The following is a 19,731-nucleotide window of genomic DNA, read 5'->3' as shown; positions in this document are numbered from 1 at the left end:
CCACCACACATGGATCCGGTAGACGTATGGAGAAGGGAGATGGCCACTAGCGCGCCAAGAGTGCAGACGGCAGCAGAAGCATCAGTATCAGCGGGGGCTGCTGAGATACGAGCAGCTCCTGCCGCACAGTCAGCCTAAGAGTCATAACAGAAAATACTTTCTTCCTCTTTCACTCGTAAACACAGAATCCAGGGGCAATAGCAGACTACCTCTCAGCTGCCACCGCTGAATGTAGCGGCAAAAACAGCGACGAGAACAAATTCTTAACTGCCACTGCTCTGAGAATAGGAGGCGTGGAAGAAATAAAGAAACCGCGGAGAAATAGATAAAAGGATAGAAAGTGACAGAAAGTGCAGCGTTCACGGAAAACAGACAGCGCATAGCTTTTTTTCTTTATGCGCCCTCGAACAGGGACGCTAAGGCACTTATTATTACACTGGATGCACAACGACAACAGAAATACGGCGAATAGGGGGCCAAAAAAATGTTCTCCAGTCCGCTTTGGAAATCGATAATTACGTATTCATGCCATTGCAGAAATCACGTTGCCAAAAAGAACTCAAGTTAACTGTAATAAGCCCATCTTCGAAACACTACTTCTCTAATTTGTCTCTTTAATTTGCCACCTTGTGCTTCGTCTGCGTGTACTCCTCCGTATGCATTGGAGGCTTGTCTATGTAACTGGTGGCTTCGCTGTTCATTAGGCGACTCTTCACTGTTAAGCAGTGGGAAAATGTAAGTAAAGTATCTCGCTAATTAAAGATCATAAGCTCAAGCGTGTCAGCTGTTTATTCCACAAAGTATACAATGTAAAATATCAAGAAATATATATGAATATAAGCAGAGAGCGCTCTCCTCGCGGCTGATACCAACGCTACACTTGTCTGCTTCATAAAATATATATGTCTAATTTGGCTAGTATGCGTATAAATACTACGCAGAAAACAGTTGCAAAAAATGTGTCTCCCAAATCAGTGTGAAAGGGAAAAAGAAACAAAAGTGAAACACCTTTACAGTGTCGGAATGGCTGCTCAGATGGTAATAGTTAACTCAATCGAACTTAACAATATGCTTTTTAGTACGTCTCTCATGTATCTCTTACCTCTTAGTCTAAGGGTCATTGGTAGAGTAGTCGTTACCGCCTTGAAAATACATTTAGAAGTAACCCTACAATCGAGTGCTTCTAGAAATAAAAAATCTCTATCTATAATAATTGTTGGTAAATATAATAACCTACTTTGTTCGCGCAAGTTGCACAGCATTCAACACTTCATTGTTAAATATCCCGTTTTACTAACTTAATGAACTAATCTCTACATATTATATATATTTTCTAACAGAAAGGTATAAGGCACAAATAGTACGGTGATCCGATGTAGTGTCGCCTATGAACTTGTTATGCTCATTTTTATTTAAATAATTTCCCCGCAGTTTTTTAAAGAAAAACTCATTTAGGTAAATGTTTTTTATTACAACCTTGCCGATAGATAAGTGTGGAAAGCCCGCCACTACTCAAAATGTTTTTTCTAGGAAGAATAAGCAGTGTTTACTGACTTAGCTCAGTGGTAATTTGGAGACCAGCTGAGGAAGCGTGAACTGCGGAAGAAGTCAGCTGACCCGCTAGACTGACAAGCTTCTGTAGGTTGAATCCCTCTGGCCGGAGTTTAACACTGTACCTCGTACTATTAACTACTGTCGACGAATTTATTTAGATTCTGCTCCATGCAAGTGTTTCTACTATTTTTGACTAAGCTGTGACATATTCAAAGTACAGCAAGTATGTCAGGTAATGCGCGGTCTCGGCCTAAATTCATATTATTCTTTCAAAGTATTTTGAAAGATCCGCTTGTACCTTATGTTAATCTAGTGTATATATCAATCTTCAACATGATATCTGATCGAACGAAGTAGCACTTCCATAGTGGCTTATTGAGCATGTTTCGAGTACTGCGCAACGCATGAAAGCGTGTTACAAGAAACCTTCTGAAGTTTATAAGAACTTCCACATAGCTGTAGCACTTAGGCAGGTGTAGAAGGTGGAAAATTACTAAGTGGACTCGTTGCGCTCTCACCTTACTTTCTAATAAGGACTTATAAATCTTGCCGCTTTTATCTGACAGTTAAGGGTCAATCAATAAGTTTTAACACGACTCAATAGAGTCGTGTTGTACAAGTTAAGAGCTGTATGGATTTATTGTTCCGATTGTTTATAATGAAATCTGAAAAAAAAAACCGATTCAGTGTTTGCCTGGTTCAGTGCTCAACTAGAAACATATCGTTAAACATGTCTTATTAATAAAAATTCTATGCTTTTCTAGAATTGTGCACTTTTTTGGCTTGATCTCCAGGAAAGGACTGAAGTGTCGAAATTTAGTGATTTCCGTTGCTTAATTCTAGTGTTTTTACGAGTGAGCGTAAAGCTTTGCTGCCAAAACGATCATCTATCTGAATAATGTCCTAGCCAAGGAATCGAGCCACTCGATTACGATCATGCTTATTGACGGCATCGGTGGGATTAGCCGAGGGTTACTTTCCAAAGCGCTGCTTCCATCTGAGGTTTGTTCTGAGTTCAATATACAAACTAATTATTTACTAAATTCCGATATAAATCGAAATTATTTTGCAAAGAGTGTAAGAACGGAAAACAAGTGCGAAAATACAAACCCAAAGAGTGTTAGCTAGAAAGTGCTACCGTTTTCAGGATTCCAACATTAGCTTTTCCTTACTTTTTTTTCGAGATCTATTCCATGTCATTAATTAGTACAAAACTATTTCGCAGTTTCTTTTTAAAACTTTGTATTCTTGAAGATCTTCGAGATTTTTCGCTTTTTTTCGTAGTTATGACACAATAACAGCCTCATAGTGAATCCACCGTGAAACTTTCATTTCGTCTGTATTCTGTAGCTTTTGTTACGTTAGTTCCTATTTTAGTCTACTTTTTTTGCTGATTATTAGCAAAAAATGCGAAAAGAAGTTCAAATAATTTAATGTTTTTCTTGATTCAGTTACACTTTTGTCCTATAAATCAAGCATACCATTCATGCAAACTATTAATGCCAATAAAATAACCTTTATTAATAAAGTAAACACTGAACAGTACGTATACGTGAGAAGAAGATGAAATAAGTTATGTTAAGGTCACTTATCTCTGCGGTAGATGTACTAAAGTCTACCGTCCTCCTCGTCATACTGACATGCATTAGTATATTAGCATTGACTACAACTGAAATTCGGGGTATGCTGCTTTGCTTCCGTAGGTATGTTCTGCTTCGCTACGGCGCATCAAAACAACACGAGACCTCAATGCGTATATTACTGTCACAGAAGAGTATGCTCGTGTCCGGGCTGGACAAGGCGACAAACGGTAAGCGGCGTTATTTTTGAGTAGATTTTGCATAAATATCCAAATCAACAGCGACACGCTGTGTACAAAGTCAAACTTATAACTATGAATCCTCTGCTATAATTCCCAGCTATTGATTCAATGTAGCGTTGGCCCGAAAACCTGAGCTTTGAGCAATAAAATATTTTTTTTACCCCAGTCCTTCAAATATTTGACATTCGGGATAACTTATTATAGTTTTTGCAATTCTCAGAAATGGGACATTAAACTAAAATAATAATACAATAATTTTAAGTGTCGATAATAGCGTTTCCCTAAGGTATTTCAATACTTATTCCTTTTCCGAGCTAACTTTTAGGGCTATTTTTGTCTAATGTAACCAATACTACACATTCATAGAAATTGTTGACCACCGGTGCATTTCAATAGATTAATAATAAGTATATTTTTCTATGCCGCTTATCTAATAGATTTTTTGAGGAGGTCTGTGCTATGTTATTGAGGATAGCGTTAAATTTTGGATACCTTACGTGTACGAACGCATGCAAAATTAAGGTAGCGGCAGCTCCTAGTTAGTTTTATTCATAGTTTATTCTTTGGTCTTGCTTCCACACCAATCTTGCCTACAGATGCGAGGCCGGAAAGATGTTACCTCTTGACGGCGTGACAGTTGCTGTTAAGGACAATTTCTGTACAGCTGGGACGCGGACTACGTGTGCCTCGTCGATGCTTCACCAATTTGTACCACAGTGAGTTTGTCTGACATTGACCAGAGTGAAGCGGGCTCTTTGTTTGGGTTTTACGTTGTACCGAAGGCTGGTTCGAGTTTTATGTTTGCCACCGCAGTTGGGCTTTCCATTAGACGATCGGTTTCTTGTACGAAACGAAATATGTCTTCTCCCGGATTCGAACCTAAACCAGCACGTGTCCTTAAGATATAGTTTCTTTACAATGGATTGGATATTTTAGTTAAAATATGATTTGAAAGCATCTTTTATCTAGCGTGGATCACGATCTTTTTCCGAATTATGTAACTAGCAAAAACCATGTTAGTATAATTATAATTTTTATCTTTATCATGTCATATTACTCTAATAGGTACACAGCCACTGTTGTGGAAAGACTAGAACAGGCTGGTGCGATCATCGTTGGAAAAACAAATTTAGACGAATTTGCCATGGGAGCCGGAGCCACTGACAGTATGTTTGGCCCTAGCAAAAACCCCTGGAGGTAAATGCTGCGATTGCACTATCTCATTTCGCAAAAATTGAACATAGATGACAAGCTAGTCTTGTACAACAAAGAAAATCAGCTTTAAGCTTTATTAGTAAGGCGTGTATTAATGATTTACTGAACCCCTATAGGCATTTGTCGAAATACTGTGCATCATAGTCTTTCGATATATGTTTTATTGTCCGTGTGAACTGTTGGCCAGTATCTGTCCAATAATGATCTCTGATACAAGTGAAAACTAACAATTAATAGTATGATCTCATACGTTCGTACGGACCAGATATGAAAGCGCAAACGACGCTCTTGAGGGGGATTTCTACATCACTGGCGGTTCGAGTGGGGGTTCCGCTGTCGCCGTTGCTTCTGGGACGTGTTTTGGCGCTGTCGGTTCGGACACCGGTGGTTCAGTGCGAAATCCAAGCGTGCGCTGTGGAGTACCAGCGTTGAAACCAAGTTATGGCGCCCTATCTCGACACGGGCTCATCCCGCTGACACATTCGCTCGATTCGCCGGGCCTCATAGCATTGAGGATTGATGATCTAGCCACGTTTTTTTTTATCTGCGTCGGCAAAGATAGTCGTGATCCTACCACGATCGACACAAGCAAATATTTCGCTGCTAAGGATTTGCAACTGGATTCTACACCAACATGGAACGGACTCAAAGTAGGTATCGGATGAGATATTACTGATGTTGCAAATAACCGTTAATTTCATTTCTCGGTGACCTACAACATTATGTACCGTTACATTAAGTGGTATTGGAGAAGCGTTATAATTTTTAGTGTGACTTATAATTTACTTAATGAGTTGTGGTAGTAACGTATTTGTACTGGTAATGTAATGCTTTAGCATAACATAAATGTTTGACCAATATGGTTTACTCAAGAGAAGCTCTTGAGATCTGCAGAGGTGACGCTAAGCAATTTAACAGTCTATACTTGAGCAACTTACCATAATCCAAGTAATGGGCCGTATCCTAAACTCGGAAGACAAACGCTGACAGAAATTGTTAGGCGTCAACTAGAAGCTAAATAGTTTTTATTTTCGTTTGGATACAACTTTCTATCCAAAAATGTGTTGTTATTTTTTATATGTATTAGACGTACATTTATGACAAAATGCATAAGAAAAACCGAATTGTTGCTTTTAGCTCCGCGGGATTAAGCGGTCGCTCGAGGACTCGAAACCAAAAAGTCCGCAGTTTAGATTTAGTTGAGCATATACAACTTAATGCGCTCTTGCAAATTTGTTAATAAAGTAAATCGTTACTTTATTATTTTCATTTTCACAGGTTGGGATACCGCAGGAATACTTCTGCCCGGGAATGCAAGATGAGGTGGTCAATCTTTGGCGAGACGTAGCTGACCTGATGGCTAAGCAGGGGGCAAAGGTATAGGTATATGTATCAAGCTAATGAGCAGCAATCATTGTCAGTCTCTGAGATATCAAGGAGTAACACATTCCATTAAATGATGTACTTATAAGTACGCATATAAGTACATATGGGTAATATAAGTATAATATAATTCGATTCGAAAGAGTTATGTATTATAACTCTTTTGAAGCGAATTCGACAGATGTATGATTCTTCATAAAATTCTATCTAATAATATGACACAGTTTTCGTGGCAGTCAGGCAACTCGAGGAAAGTTACGCCTTTTAAAATAATCTACTTTTCTATAAAATTTCTGCTATCATACAGTATACATTATTAAACTAGCCTTTAGTACATTTAGTTAGTACTATTCGTAGTATGCTACTTAGGCGGTTGTTCGTTTATTCTAAATGTAACACACACAGGTAGTTCCCGTAAGTCTTCCCCACACGCAATATTCTCTCCAGTGTTACTCCGTGATCAACTGTTGCGATGTAGCCTCGAATCTGGCATGCTACGATGGTCTCGAATACGGGTGCCGTGCGGACAATATGTCGTCTATCGAAAGTCTTTTCGCAGATACACGTTCCGAAGGTACGTGGAGAACTTTGGTAAAACAATATTCTGTACCGTATATTCTCATTATTAGCTGCGGACAACTACAGTTCTCTCTATTTTTAGTTTCAAACTCATTATTATAGGTATTTTATGCTTTAGGCAAGAAGTTTTCCAAACGTGATGATTTCGATGTAATATTGCTCTTTCTGTTGGCATGCCGTCGATTAGGATTTAGCGAGACAGTACGTGGCCGGATCTTATGCGGAAACTATTTTCTCCTCCGAGAAAATTATGACAAGTATTTCCGACAAGCGATGCGGCTACGGAGATTAATAAAAGACGATTTTACACGCGTATTCGAGCAGGTCGACCTATTGCTTGCCCCAGTTACTCTTACTGAGGCTGTCCTCTACTCGGAATGGGTAAGCGTTTGTTCCAAAAATTTCTACATCTGTTTCTTGAAATGCGGCAGACTTATTATTTTTTTTAATAAAACTGATATAAAACCTGCGTCATATCAAATAGATGATTTCTGAAACGATGGGGGGTTAGGTGCACTATACCTGAACTGTAACTTCTATTCATAGCTGTAAATTGCGATATTTTTTTTGTTAATTGAAAGTTATGGTGTTCTTTTTAACCGATCCTTCTTTTATATAGGTAGCCTTAATCCAAGGCACCTCTACACAAGCTTAAGTGTATAATGTAAGCGGTTCATTGTGCAACCGTTAATGCGGATGTGATCATTTGTGATAACCGTACAGGTAAAAAAAGACAATCGGACCCGAACAGTTTTAGAGGATTACTGCACGCAGCCGGCTAATCTTGCCGGTCTTCCAGCTCTTAGCTTGCCTTGTCGGCTGTCCCGTAAGGGACTACCATTGGGTACGTGTATACGACCAATTAGTGTGATTCTTTACTAAATTCTTGTTAGAAAAAAATCCTTCGCAATCTAATAGCAGACACTGGATTACGTTACTGTAGTCTCTGCTCTGTCAGATACTTCGATTGTATAGAATGTTACAAGTGTAAAGTAAGAGCCTCTACAATAAATTTCTAGGAATAGTATCCCAAAGAAAAATAAAGCAAGTAATACACAATGCATTTAGCGCTTCCGTGCCGTTCTTTATCTATACAGGAATTCTATACTGTGGCCGTACAATTGTGTCGCAGATATTGAAGAATTACGAAATTAAGCTTGTGAGCGCTAAACCCGTCTGCCGTGTTTTAAGTTTTAGTTCGACTCATTCCAACATGAAATTATCTTTTGTGCATTTTTTGTAGGCCTCCAACTAATAGGGCCGTACCTGAGTGAACTCAGACTTCTGAGCGCTGCTAAGCGGTTGGAAATGGAAATGGATTTTCAGCATTCGTGCAAGTAGATAGGGCATTTTAGAGTTGCGGTGTTGGTCGGTCTCGATCTACGGTTGTTGAAAACGAAAAATGAAGTATCTTATCGTGTTTCGATGCAGTGGAACCTTCTAAAACAGAGAAATGCAAGGTCGTCTCGAAAGAACGGAGAAGGTCAGCTCATTAAATTAAAAATTAGTTATGAGAAATCGTTTTTCACAGTTAAAATATTCGTGCAAATAGGTACGCCTCGCCTACGAAGCGTTGGCGACTTCTACGGCTGTTCATCTAGGCTTATATTTAATAAATGGAACTAGTCGATTAATTGTTATAATTTACATGTATTCATAACTTCGTCGTACATTTTCGTTTCTTACAATTTATAATGTACCAAAGAACCTAAGAGGAACTCTGGGTATCTCGCTTAGAAGTTTTCCACATGGGCGTAAGATGGCAATGCTCTATTGTTCTAGAGTCGAGTAAGTTGCTATTAAAACATTTCTCTGTTGCGATCTAGCTTATAGTTTTGACGTAATTTGACGTAAAAGCGGGCGTTTAAATTTAAAAAAATTATATATCTTTATCTCATTAAATTTGAACACATTGTGAAAAGAAGCAAACATTTCATTTCTATATTTCTAGCGGAGCACTATGTTTCTGTGCTGACGGTATCCCGCCTACTTATTTTCACAATGCCGCGAAAGAAACGTGTTAACTTAAAATTATACTAAAATATTTCAATTATCGAGAAAAAACTCACTTAAATTGGACATTAATACTTTATTTTTTCGTATTTACATAGTAGTACTAAAGGTAACGTTAAAGACTAGAAGGTGTTTATTTTGTACATTCATTAATGTCTCAGGTAGTTAATGGTATTGCATCCGGTATCGAACATTCATTTTCCTCTAGCTGATTTATCCTATAGTAATGTTTCAGTTCTTCGACACCCGTGGCTCTAATAAACAAGCAAAAATGAGAAATATACTGAAGCGAAATTTTTCCGTGCACTCCTTAAGCTTCGGCTGAAGTCATTACCTCAACCACACGGTTAAGCTCCAGTTAAAATATAGCCATCTGTATGTCTCCACGCCGTTGAGTCCCACGTAGCGTTACATTATGACTAAAAACACCATTAACCTTATTTGATCGTACACATCGCAGGCTTTCGCTTCATGAAAAAGTACCCAGCTGTGCCTTTTGCTATATCGCGCAAAACTTCCCTAGCTGGTGACTTCCTGGTTAAACGAGTTACTTTAAACACGTGAGACGCGATTTAAGCAGGATCCTATACTTTGTATATTGCTCATGTCGTTGTATCAATTTATTGGTTATTTTTAGATCTGTATGTACATATATAGAACGATGTTATCGCAACTGGCAACGCGGATTATGTTGTCGTGTGTACCTCAATGTCATTTCTATCTCGAAACAGAAGAGAATATTAGAATCGAACCCGACTGAAAAAGTGCATCATGTGAGGGTTATGCATCTTTCCAGATTACTGGTTTTGGCAATCGCAGTTTTTGTTTTTATTTTTTTATTATATTGCAATACGAGCATACAATTAACAATAAGATAATTAGTGGTATTTGTCGTTGCTAAAGTTGCTGGTCAACGCAGTATATGCTCAATCTGGTTTATGCGATATTACCTATTTTTAATCTATTTACACGTCGCTTTGATTCTCGCGTTCGGACAGCGATCCACAATCTACTTTTTTTTTATATTGTTATCTTCAACCTTTACTGCTGCCTCTGACGTACATTATTGAATCGAGATCGAGATCAACGGCGCTTTGAATGAAGCCAGAACAGCGTATCGCGAAACGATCGTCACATAATGATAGACAGTTAAGCCGTGATATCATTATGAACTCACTTCAGAGTTCTAAAACGTATACTATTCGCAGCTATTTCGCAGAAGTTTAAAAAATTATACCGAGGTAATTCAGAGAAACCTTTATACCAGGGCGGATTTATAAGTACCTTATACGTAGCAAGAATTATTTGAGGATATATTTGATTAAACCAAATAAAGCGATAAAAACACGACAAAATCAAGTAGGGTATGCAAAAATTTACTGTGTTTGTGTGTAGTGGGAGTAACACTAGTTGTAGACATGGATAAAACGATGAGTACTCTTATTTATAATATCATTGATACCTTTTATAACCAATAGCGTTTTTTCTTACGAATGCGTTTCGGCGAAGTTTGCAAACTTCCCAGACATTTCAGATCTGCACCGTCCGCCAAAGCGACTCCGCTGCTTAGATTAAAAACACTAACCGCAGGTGGTCGTACTGCTAAAACGGAGTAGTAGATTAGGATCTCCCGCCGAAAATTGTTTGTTCTAAATATTTGTGCACAGGCACGCCTGCATAGCTCGAGTTCGCAAACAGCCTGCCATCACAACTGGATGAGTCGACAGCTTAGAACCTGAAATATAAAAGACAATCCTCAATATGCTCCACCTTCATAGACGTACTTCGCGTGCTTGTTGTCTACTAGAATAGACTTGTTTGTTAGTGACAGAGATGACCTTTCCTCATTTTGAAACCGCTTACGATTCGTCGTTAGATACTGCACGTCGTTTTAAAATAAAAGCAAGCTTCTACATATAAGAAGAATACTCGCATGGATCTCATAAACTGTGGAAGTGGGGGAAAGAAATTCGTGCAGGTTATTCAGTACCTGGATAACAAATTGGTAACGACAAAAACATACCAGAAAATTATGTGCCCTACCTGTTGGATTTGATTGGCGTATCTCGCGTGCAGTTCACTGAATGTTACGGGTGTTCTCGTCGCCTGCTGAGTGGCCGTAGCTGACTCGTAGTTAAACGGGTTGAATTCGATCACAGCCGGCGGCTGTGATTGTTTTGAGGCTGAATTTTTTTTGCGTAACGGAGCGCTAGGTTTGATATCGAGCTGTTGAGCGAGAGCACGTATAACTGATTTGTTTGCATAATTTTGGTATCAAAAAAGGAAATGATAGTGAGCGCCTAATTAGCGGTGTTCTTATTTAAAAAAAACTAACTATGTGCGTCGACTGTCTTTATGGAACGATGCATCGCTCCCGCATACCGATGAGCAGACTGTAACTAAATTTTTAAAAAATCGCTGGCAAACATCGCTACGTCGCACCATCCTAACATCTAGTATCTTACCACTGTAGGCGCCGAGGATACGGTAATCGACTTACTAAGCGACTTCTCGAGCGCCGGTCCCAAGGGCGAATGTGATGAAGTCACCGCTCCTGATTGTTCAGGCTGCGTTGAGGAGGAGCGGATCTCATCGATTTGCCTAAAAAATATAGATGAAGCACACATAAATAAGCACTTATTTTTACATTCAAATACTTGTTCACCTTAATATCTATTCTAAAATTATTTTAAAAAATCAAAACGACCGCTTAGCGCAAAATGTCGTTTATCATCCCACTCAAATGCTGTGCAAACCTTTGCAGTTCGGCCACTGTGTTGCGCAGAAAATCATAGTTGGCGCAAGATAACGCTTTCATCCATCCCTCCATATCTTCCTGTAAAATCGGACACATTAACATTTCGTTTTGATATGATAATGAAAATCGCGGATATTACGGCCGACTTTTAAGTAATTTTCTAGCTAAACCTGTACTCTAGTTCAAAGTTGGAAGAATTATTTATATTTGATCTTCGTTTGGTGATCAAAGCGCGAACTAGATCATCCCAACTGACTTAAATGGCCATCTCAATAAATCATTAACGTGTAAAAGATGTGCACCTGAGAATCTGCTGCCAGTGTGTATGTTCGCACGCCTTGCCCATGAAAGATAATCAAAAAAGCATATCTGTAATACGGAATAAAGAACTCGGCCGGTTAGCTCAACGTTTTCCTTCATCGCGTTTCTGGTGTGCACTGCACGCTCATAGATAAGTGGTATAAAATATGGCAATCGTAAACTAAAAACCATTAGAAAAATCCATACTTACCTTTCGGTTTCAGAGCACTCGGCTAGTTCTATTGAACAACCTTCTAACACAATCAGACCGACAGGTTCCCGTTCTGGTCGCTCAAAGTAAAACAACAAATTTCCTCGTAGCACAAACCATCTAAAAAGGCAAATTCACACGGTGTTACCTCTTCACCTAAGCTACATTATTACGGGAGCACTTATTACACGTCAGTAACTAAATTTGTCCCGAATTGAGTCAAATTCAGACACGATACCAGACTTAGACTGTCATATATAGGTGAAGTTAATCCTCAACTAGTAAATTCCTTATATAAGAGTAAGACGAATATTTTTAAATGGACACGAACCACACAGATTTTCTCTTCCATCGAGGATACTTACTATTAAGCAACAGAACGGTATCTTTGCAATTTTCTGTATAACTGCAGGTTTTAATGGTATTTGTTACAAAGACACAGAGAAGCTATGCAGGTTGGTTTTAACATAATCTATGTTTTAATGCCACCCAAGGAATTTCATCACGCCCGATAGTGCCGTATTTAGCGTAACAATCACTTGGGCGTAAGTACAATTGGTTTAAAAATGCTCATATTGCAATGTTAATAGACGAATTCCCAAAATATTAATGTAAATTAGGTTTACTACAAAAAATTGCCATTTGCATAAGAATTGTTGATTACATACTCAGATCAATCGAAAAACTAAAGGAGCACTTGTGGCTCAAATCTCCACGTAGCACAAATAAAATCGCCTACAGTTCCTGACATGAGCGCCATTTAATTGCGAGAAGATTGTCTTGCATGATGCCCTCGAATAATAGTTAAGTAAAGCAGCTCATTGTCGCTAGCTGTTGATAAAACGGGAAGGAGTCGGAATATAGGGGCACCAAATACATTACACTGTTTTCTTAGTAAACAATAGAAATATAGGGTTACGGAAATAGCCAAGGGCATTTATTACGGGTATTTTCCATGTTGTAGCTATCCTCCCGAGTTTCTCGTTTCATTACGTACTAACATATCGTTAAAAGTGGGCTCAAAGTCCATTATATGCTACGACTGAAATTAATGAAATAACTAAGTATATTTAACACAATTAGTAGACTTCCTATCGCTTGTAGTAATTTATAAAGCACCTCTTCTGACGCTGACGTGTGTTATCACCGTGCTCACTATACCGATTCGATTATAGCAACTATGACGACAGGCAGTTTTGATTGAAAGCTTTCAAAACCCAGAACACCCATTCAATTGTATTAATTACTTCTCTAATTCGATTTAAGGTAGACTCATTAACAGAACATAGGAGTGACACAGTTTTTCCAAAATCACTAATAAGGTAAATTCAACGAATGGCTAAAGGGCGCTGGCTATCATTTGTGATGGGATTAAACTTCCAAAGTTACCTCTTTTGGAAGTTCTTGTTGACTTCGCCACGCTTTAGCAGCCAACCGGCGCGGTCTGGGGGGGCCTTTGACACTGCCAATGCCACTAACTGTTTGACGTAGATCTTCATCCTAAAAAGTGTTTCAAATATAAGTCGCACTTACTGGCTGCTTCCTGTTAGGACAAATGACACAAAATAGACAAAGAAAATCGACAAACATCAGAGCATGCAGGTAGGCTTTACTTATATAATAAACAAATCATTACACTGATTTTAGACATTTGGATGGCTATAGCTAACGTGTTACAGTCCTGTAATATGGCATGGGTGTTTTCATTTTAACTCTTGTAAAATCACTGGATATGATTAATGGCTTCTGATTTTTCATGGATATAGATATTTTTCTTCGAAGGCTCAGTATTGCGTATAGCCTCCTTAAACGTAGTACCTGTATACCTAGCAAAAAAAAAACGTGAGATGTGCATTTTCAAGAAACAAAATAATAAACAAATAACCTAAACCGAATATTAGCGATTTTCCCAACTGTTTCAGGTTAAAATACTGTAAGAGCCGGGAATATATTATTATTATTTATAGTATATTTATAATATATTATTAACATAACTGCTTGCAAGTAGAAATAACGTTTTATAAAGCACGTTTTATACAACAAGGCTTGCTTTAGGATTACCAATAATCAAACTCAATTATACATGCCTTAATTTTATCTCGTCTTAATATTCTGCTTTCTTTCGCTCTGGTGACCTAATATAGACACAACCATCCCGAACTTCGCCGCTGGGAAATTGACATTTAGAGCAGTGTTTTATCATGACATCTAGGGCAGCTTGCGACCCGTGATTGTGAGAAATGACCTGAGGAACCGAATACAATTTATATAAAAATGAATACTATTTTTTGTTTAATTGTTATCACTTATTGTACATAATTGTTACCATCAACCACTGTGGATGTAGCTTCAATCGTTGGCAACAACATGAAGACATCGGAAATATATGTTCGTTAATTATTTTTGCTTCTCAGACTGCAGTGAATACTCACATATTGGCTAGCCCTTTGTACCTTGACTATCAGACGGCCTCCTCAATCAGTAAACTTCATATCGGAGGTTTGGTAAGCAATTTAAATAAATAAAAAATATAATTCTTTGATGATGGACTTTTTCCTTAAAGTTGTTTATATTAAATCCATGAAAAACATAGTCAACCATACATATATTGTCACACATATCGGTGGTTGATGCTCAAGATTGACAACGGTCTTCGTTATTATCTACGAATTATTCTTAATTTCTAAAAGGCATGTTAAGCCCGCCTCATATGACCAATCCAGATTTGAGTTGTCTCCATGATAATGCAGTAGTAATTCCTTTGCTTGTTAAGCCTAGGCACACGTGGTACTTTAGGCTCGAATCCAGACGTAGACACACTTCGAGTCATGCTGGGAGCGAGTTGTCTTTTGTAATTCCGAGTGGCGTACGTACCGGATGTAAAACACCAAAACTTTTCTTAGCCTAAATTTGAGCACTTAAGCAGTTAAGCGGTTACGCACCCCTAAGCAGTCTACCGTTGAAGCTTGGCAGCAAGGTAAGAACCCTGTTCAAGTTTACTAGGGTAGTTCAGTAAGCTTCGTTCCCGTAAGCAAATTTAAAAAATACAAATGCAATAAAAATAACCTTAGCACATGTATACTTTTAAGTCACAATAAGCAGCGAGCATTGGTCTTGGGAGGCTTTAGCCGTTTGCAGAAAATTTGTATGGTAGATAATGTTGTAATAGGGGTGCGCTAACAAATAAACCAACTCGATCTATTAACATCGACGAACCAGACCTGTTGCGGCAGAATGCTGTTTTAGCAGTTCAGTTAGCTCTTAAGAGAAAAATCAAAAGAAAATATTAAATTCATATAGAAATTTTAAATATTATAACATTATATTTATAGCGCTACTTGTTTCTCAGAACTATAGCTTTCACTAATGGGTATCTATACCCAATGGTTCAAACTCGCATAGGTCCTAAGCCAAGAACAGCTTTACCTATTTGAGACACAAACGAAAATACTTCAGCGTTCCGAGATCACAAGGTACACTCGACGACGCAAAAAACTTCGAAGATCGTATACTACAGCAACCCGAGTCATTTGTGGCGTGAGCCGGCGACGTCATTAGGCTAAAGACTGTAAGCTTGTCTTGAGTGCTGATTCTATTTCAACCGAAATATATATATATATATATAATCTTCATTGGAGCATCCTCAGCATACCCGTGCACCGATAATCATCTTTCAGCAACTTTTCTCAGTGTAATAATGGACTGTATGATGAGGTCAAGCACATTCGATTAATTTACCCCGCGCGTCATCTGAAATCGTTTTGAAACCTACTTAGCCACGAAGGAAGATGCATATCGGTTATAGCTGCTCGGCTGACCTTATACGAAGTCGTAGGTGTACGAATGTCATGTGTCAAACACACAGTGTTTCTCACTATCATTATTATTACCATGCAAAGTGAGAAATGCGAGCGTGGCTTGGCACAAACCTATAATAATATTGGTATTCAGGTAATAAAATTCTGGTGAGAGCACTCGAGGACAATGCCTGTGACTGTATCGGACTGCCCGGCATTAATGTTCGCCTTATAGATCGAATTTTCAGTCGTGATTCCTTATAAAACCACTGGCGAGTAGTTTTTCTTACTAGTCTAACAACTCGTTAATCTTTTTTTGATCCTATTACACCTATAACAATCCTTTAGATTAATAGTAACATTGCAAGAACAATAGAATATTAAAAATTTGGGTGTACCGAACAGATTTCACACTAGAAACCTAATCATTTCAATGTCTACCAACTTACCGCACTTGCGTGTATAGATGCATTAGGCCAGGTATTTTTAATATCTTTTTCATAGTTTAAAGCTAGGATTTCTACATGATAATAGTGAACAGTGAATGCATTTTCTAAACGACTCGAATATCGCTATTTTTTTCCGCTTGCTAATTATGTATAATGTAACAGGTGAATTGTTTACAGAACAGCTATAGTCACCGGCTTCTGTTGATATTACCGTGTTTTCATTCACTAGTGTATATATATATATCGCTATATTTTCTAGGTATAACAATGGCCACAAGAACAACCATAAAATAATTAGTGAGAAAACGGTATCTTGAAAATATTATTCCCCGGCAATGTTCGCGTGTTAAAAGCAACCGTTTGTAAATCATGCGTAACCCCTGTAGCAATGTATCATTACCTGCTGCTACGCAAGTAACGAAGACTTCGTTTTTCTAAAATAACAATATTTATAATAAATTTATTTCTCAATTTCCAGAAGCAATTCTATGCTTCAGTGCTACGTTTACCTCAGAGACCTTTCTCACTGTCAACAATAAGGCTGATCAAATTGCGAGTTAACTTAATTCTAGCTAAATACAGAAGTGAGATATAGAGAAATGAACATAGTTGTATTGGTGTAATAATAATATAATAGACTCTGTATATGTGAACAGTTCTATTTACCGGAGTTATTTACTCACATTACCGGCTAAAACTTTTAGCTGTGCGTCACGTTTCTTATATAAACGCAGAATGTAACTCAATTAGTAGTGTTGAAAATTCGTCCTGAATATCTACTGCCTTCTACCTAAATGAAGAATAAATAATTAGTCAAAGATAGAACACATTCTACACACCCACATATGTAATGACCTATAAACTCCATCGGGGTGTAATTTGGCAGGGGTATATAGCGCTTATAGAGATAAAGATAGACTATTTCTTTCATTCTCATAGAAAATAATGGGTCCGTTACGAGAACCTCGTGTTTTCTACTTCTGTTTAAATCAATCATATGGACACATACTTTAATTTGTTGTCCTGCTGCCACTAAAACTCTGTTGAACTAGGTTGTAAAAACAAATCAGTACGGAACAGATCCTTTACGTCAGATGGTCATCACACGGTTGATTGGCACTAGCATGTCTTGTTTCTATTCATTTACAGAGCACAGTCAGCTTTGTGTGGTGCTTTCTACACTGCAAGCTTCACGTAAATACGCGTTTGATCAATAACCACTAATTTTTTCGCGTATGGCAGATTTAGCAACTCGGCGATTACTAAAAACAGCTTTTATGGTCTCTTTATTGGTACTAACGAAATTATAACAGTAAGTACGATAACTATTATTATTACTAGCGACCATGACAGCACTTGCTAGCAACAGTTGGCGGCCCTAATAGTTAGCTTAATAGACTACGCCTTAGAACTGGACGAGGCACTAAGCACCAACGACAAGTCATGATATAAGACCATTTCTTATTCGCTGCAAAGTTAACCGTAGAGACAATAACAAGCGGGAAGCGCCTGCCGTTCCTTCTGTATTTAAAATATATCGCTTCAACACCAAGGCGTACCACCGTACACTCACTACTTCAAAGAAGCATCGTCTCGGTCACAAAGCATTACCAATGAGCACTGGAATTCGTTTGCAAGCTTACCACTCTTTTTTTCTTTTTCTTGTCTCGAGTATGCGAGCGTTGCCTCTTTGCCCACTTCTCTTTTATGATTCGAGTGAGCTTTTGTCGAATCAGTAAGCGCTACGCTTTCTGTCGACGTTGACGAACGAACAGCCAACAGACAGCGATCAGCCTGTCAGTTCAACGTGCCCCTGATGCGCGCCATTACTACTTCGTCAGCCTGCACTGCTACTGGCCTCATCTGCTTCGATCCACAGGTCTAAGCAAAGGCGATGCCTTTCTTTCCTTAATAACGGTCAATGTCGATCGAGCGAGCTTGTTTTTGTTTTCAGTTCCCCTGAGCTCAAGGAAGGTTTCCTCAATCAGTAGGCCTGCCAGGATACGGTGTGGCTTTCTCTTTTTCGACTCAATTAGCCGAAGACCGCGGCAGCTTCAACGATTCGGCAGGTTCTAGCACTTGACGTCATTAATCGACGCTGTTATTGTTAAACTACCCATTCGTATGTACAGGGTTACGAGATGCAATTGTAGTGCGTAAGGACAACGAGATATGACAAAACATAAGCTAGCAATGCCTTTTACGGTGAGAATAACTTGCGGTCGCTTCCTCCTTATCTCAAGTGCGTGCGGAAATTCCACTTAACTTCTGTATTATCTCTTATGTTTCCGTAATTTTTTTCTGCAGTGCGAGGAGAGCTAAATTGGTGTACTTATATACCGATGTAATAAGTAGTGCTACTCACAGACACCGCAAATAGTTATTATACAGTGGTCTGTAGCTTACTGGGCTACGCCGAGAGGAAAACACAGTCAACTCGGCTGGATGGAGCAACTAACAGAACACATTTCTATTGTTGCTGTTCATATGAGTATGCCGGTGTCCACTGCCATCATTCCTCTTACGCAAAGCTGTCATCTAGCCAACTCAGTGGGCGCGGCCATTTTGAAATAGCTGAGCATCCTCTCAGCTATTCTCTAACGGCGATCTTTGCTGACCTGATTTGCACTACCCTTCCCCTCGCTCGTAAGACTTTCCACATTTCGTTTCACATCCATTCAGAGCCGTGGGCCACTGTACAGATCTTTAAAACGCCATCCGGGTCATCCTGAAATGATCTCGTATAGGAATGGCGCTTCTTGCCATTGTGAATGTATGACAGCGCTAAAATAAGCACCATTGTTAATGAATGACGTATATGGCTGCGTAGAGTATTAAAAATGTACATACATGTACATAATTGTTTTTAAATAGCTATACGCAACTTACTGCCAAAACTTTTAGAATTTGTTTAAAATTTTTGATTCGCATATATCCCATCAAAATCGTACATATACCGCATAAAAGCCTCTGAATAAGTGACGGAATTTCGACGTTGATAACTATTATAACATTCTACTGTTTATACTCAAAACTATGGTAACAATGTCGAAGAACGTAATTTTCGATGTCTTATTTTTATATACATAGCAGAAATAAAACTGTACAATGGAGATTAGAGAAATTAGAGAAAAAGAAGAAAAACTCCAAAATAGCGATGTTCGCGAATATTTTCAAGCCTCCAGGAATCAATCCTACATCAGTCATTGAGGTGATTTCGAAGAACAAACACGTTCCACGTGTGTTCCGATAACAACTTTTGAATTTTTGCGCTACCACTCACCCTGCCCATTTCATGGCAAATAGCTGCGCTTGTGCCACCCTTTTAACGCAGTATTTCTAATTTAGAATCACTTTGTCGTACTTCGCACAACTTATATATGCGGTAGGATAGAAAGCTATCAACTAACAGGGTTCTACAGATCGTCACGTTAGAGCTCATTCTTTACCTATTCTTGGTTTTACTTTTTTGTTTAATCGATCTCACAGCAGTTCTTTATATCTTAGTTATATTTCTTTTCAGCATGTCCCGTGCCTTCAATAAAAGCATGTTTTCGAAGTTATTCTAAAAGGGTTGGAATTTACCAGTCATATATGCAAGGTACGGGATAGTCTGCGTGTTGTCAAATGAGCACTGCTGCTTTTCTGCG

General features: G+C 38.5%; 2 protein-coding genes across 14 annotated transcripts; one reads left to right on the top strand and one right to left on the bottom strand.

The window, feature by feature from the left end:
• The first annotated feature begins 252 nt into the window (after nucleotides 1-252).
• Nucleotides 253-8,196, top strand: GatA (glutamyl-tRNA(Gln) amidotransferase subunit A, mitochondrial). 7 transcript variants are annotated; one of them, XM_022855485.2, is made up of 11 exons: nucleotides 253-735; nucleotides 2,398-2,556; nucleotides 3,258-3,364; nucleotides 3,973-4,092; nucleotides 4,442-4,573; nucleotides 4,857-5,241; nucleotides 5,870-5,968; nucleotides 6,380-6,548; nucleotides 6,741-6,934; nucleotides 7,277-7,397; nucleotides 7,797-8,196. In XM_022855485.2, the coding sequence occupies exons 2-11, from the start codon at nucleotides 2,491-2,493 to the stop codon at nucleotides 7,892-7,894; spliced, it is 1,491 nt and encodes a 496-aa protein (XP_022711220.1). In that variant the 5' UTR covers nucleotides 253-735; nucleotides 2,398-2,490; the 3' UTR covers nucleotides 7,895-8,196. The 7 variants fall into 7 exon arrangements, with proteins under 7 accessions (XP_022711220.1, XP_022711200.1, XP_022711227.1 ...); XM_022855465.2 differs by having other exon boundaries at nucleotides 2,349-2,556; XM_022855457.2 differs by lacking the exon at nucleotides 253-735 and adding an exon at nucleotides 1,565-1,638 and having other exon boundaries at nucleotides 2,349-2,556.
• A 431-nt stretch (nucleotides 8,197-8,627) lies between these two features.
• LOC111273692 (sesquipedalian-1) lies at nucleotides 8,628-18,519 on the bottom strand. Of its 7 annotated transcripts, none has more exons than XM_086973556.1 (8): nucleotides 18,447-18,519; nucleotides 13,225-13,378; nucleotides 11,836-11,955; nucleotides 11,627-11,693; nucleotides 11,323-11,402; nucleotides 11,032-11,167; nucleotides 10,610-10,792; nucleotides 8,628-10,301 (listed from the first exon to the last, which is right to left on the bottom strand). In XM_086973556.1, the coding sequence occupies exons 2-8, from the start codon at nucleotides 13,332-13,334 to the stop codon at nucleotides 10,272-10,274; spliced, it is 726 nt and encodes a 241-aa protein (XP_086829682.1). In that variant the 5' UTR covers nucleotides 13,335-13,378; nucleotides 18,447-18,519; the 3' UTR covers nucleotides 8,628-10,271. The 7 variants fall into 7 exon arrangements, with proteins under 7 accessions (XP_086829682.1, XP_022711348.1, XP_022711365.1 ...); XM_022855613.2 differs by lacking the exon at nucleotides 18,447-18,519 and adding an exon at nucleotides 17,725-17,854; XM_022855630.2 differs by lacking the exon at nucleotides 18,447-18,519 and adding an exon at nucleotides 17,725-17,811 and having other exon boundaries at nucleotides 13,225-13,335.
• Between the last annotated feature and the right edge of the window lie 1,212 nt (nucleotides 18,520-19,731).

Source organism: Varroa jacobsoni, unplaced genomic scaffold (genome assembly GCF_002532875.2).
Source record: "Varroa jacobsoni isolate VJ856 unplaced genomic scaffold, vjacob_1.0 scaffold_18, whole genome shotgun sequence".
Classification (NCBI taxonomy): domain Eukaryota; kingdom Metazoa; phylum Arthropoda; class Arachnida; order Mesostigmata; family Varroidae; genus Varroa; species Varroa jacobsoni.
This window is presented reverse-complemented; position numbering and strand designations above follow the sequence as displayed.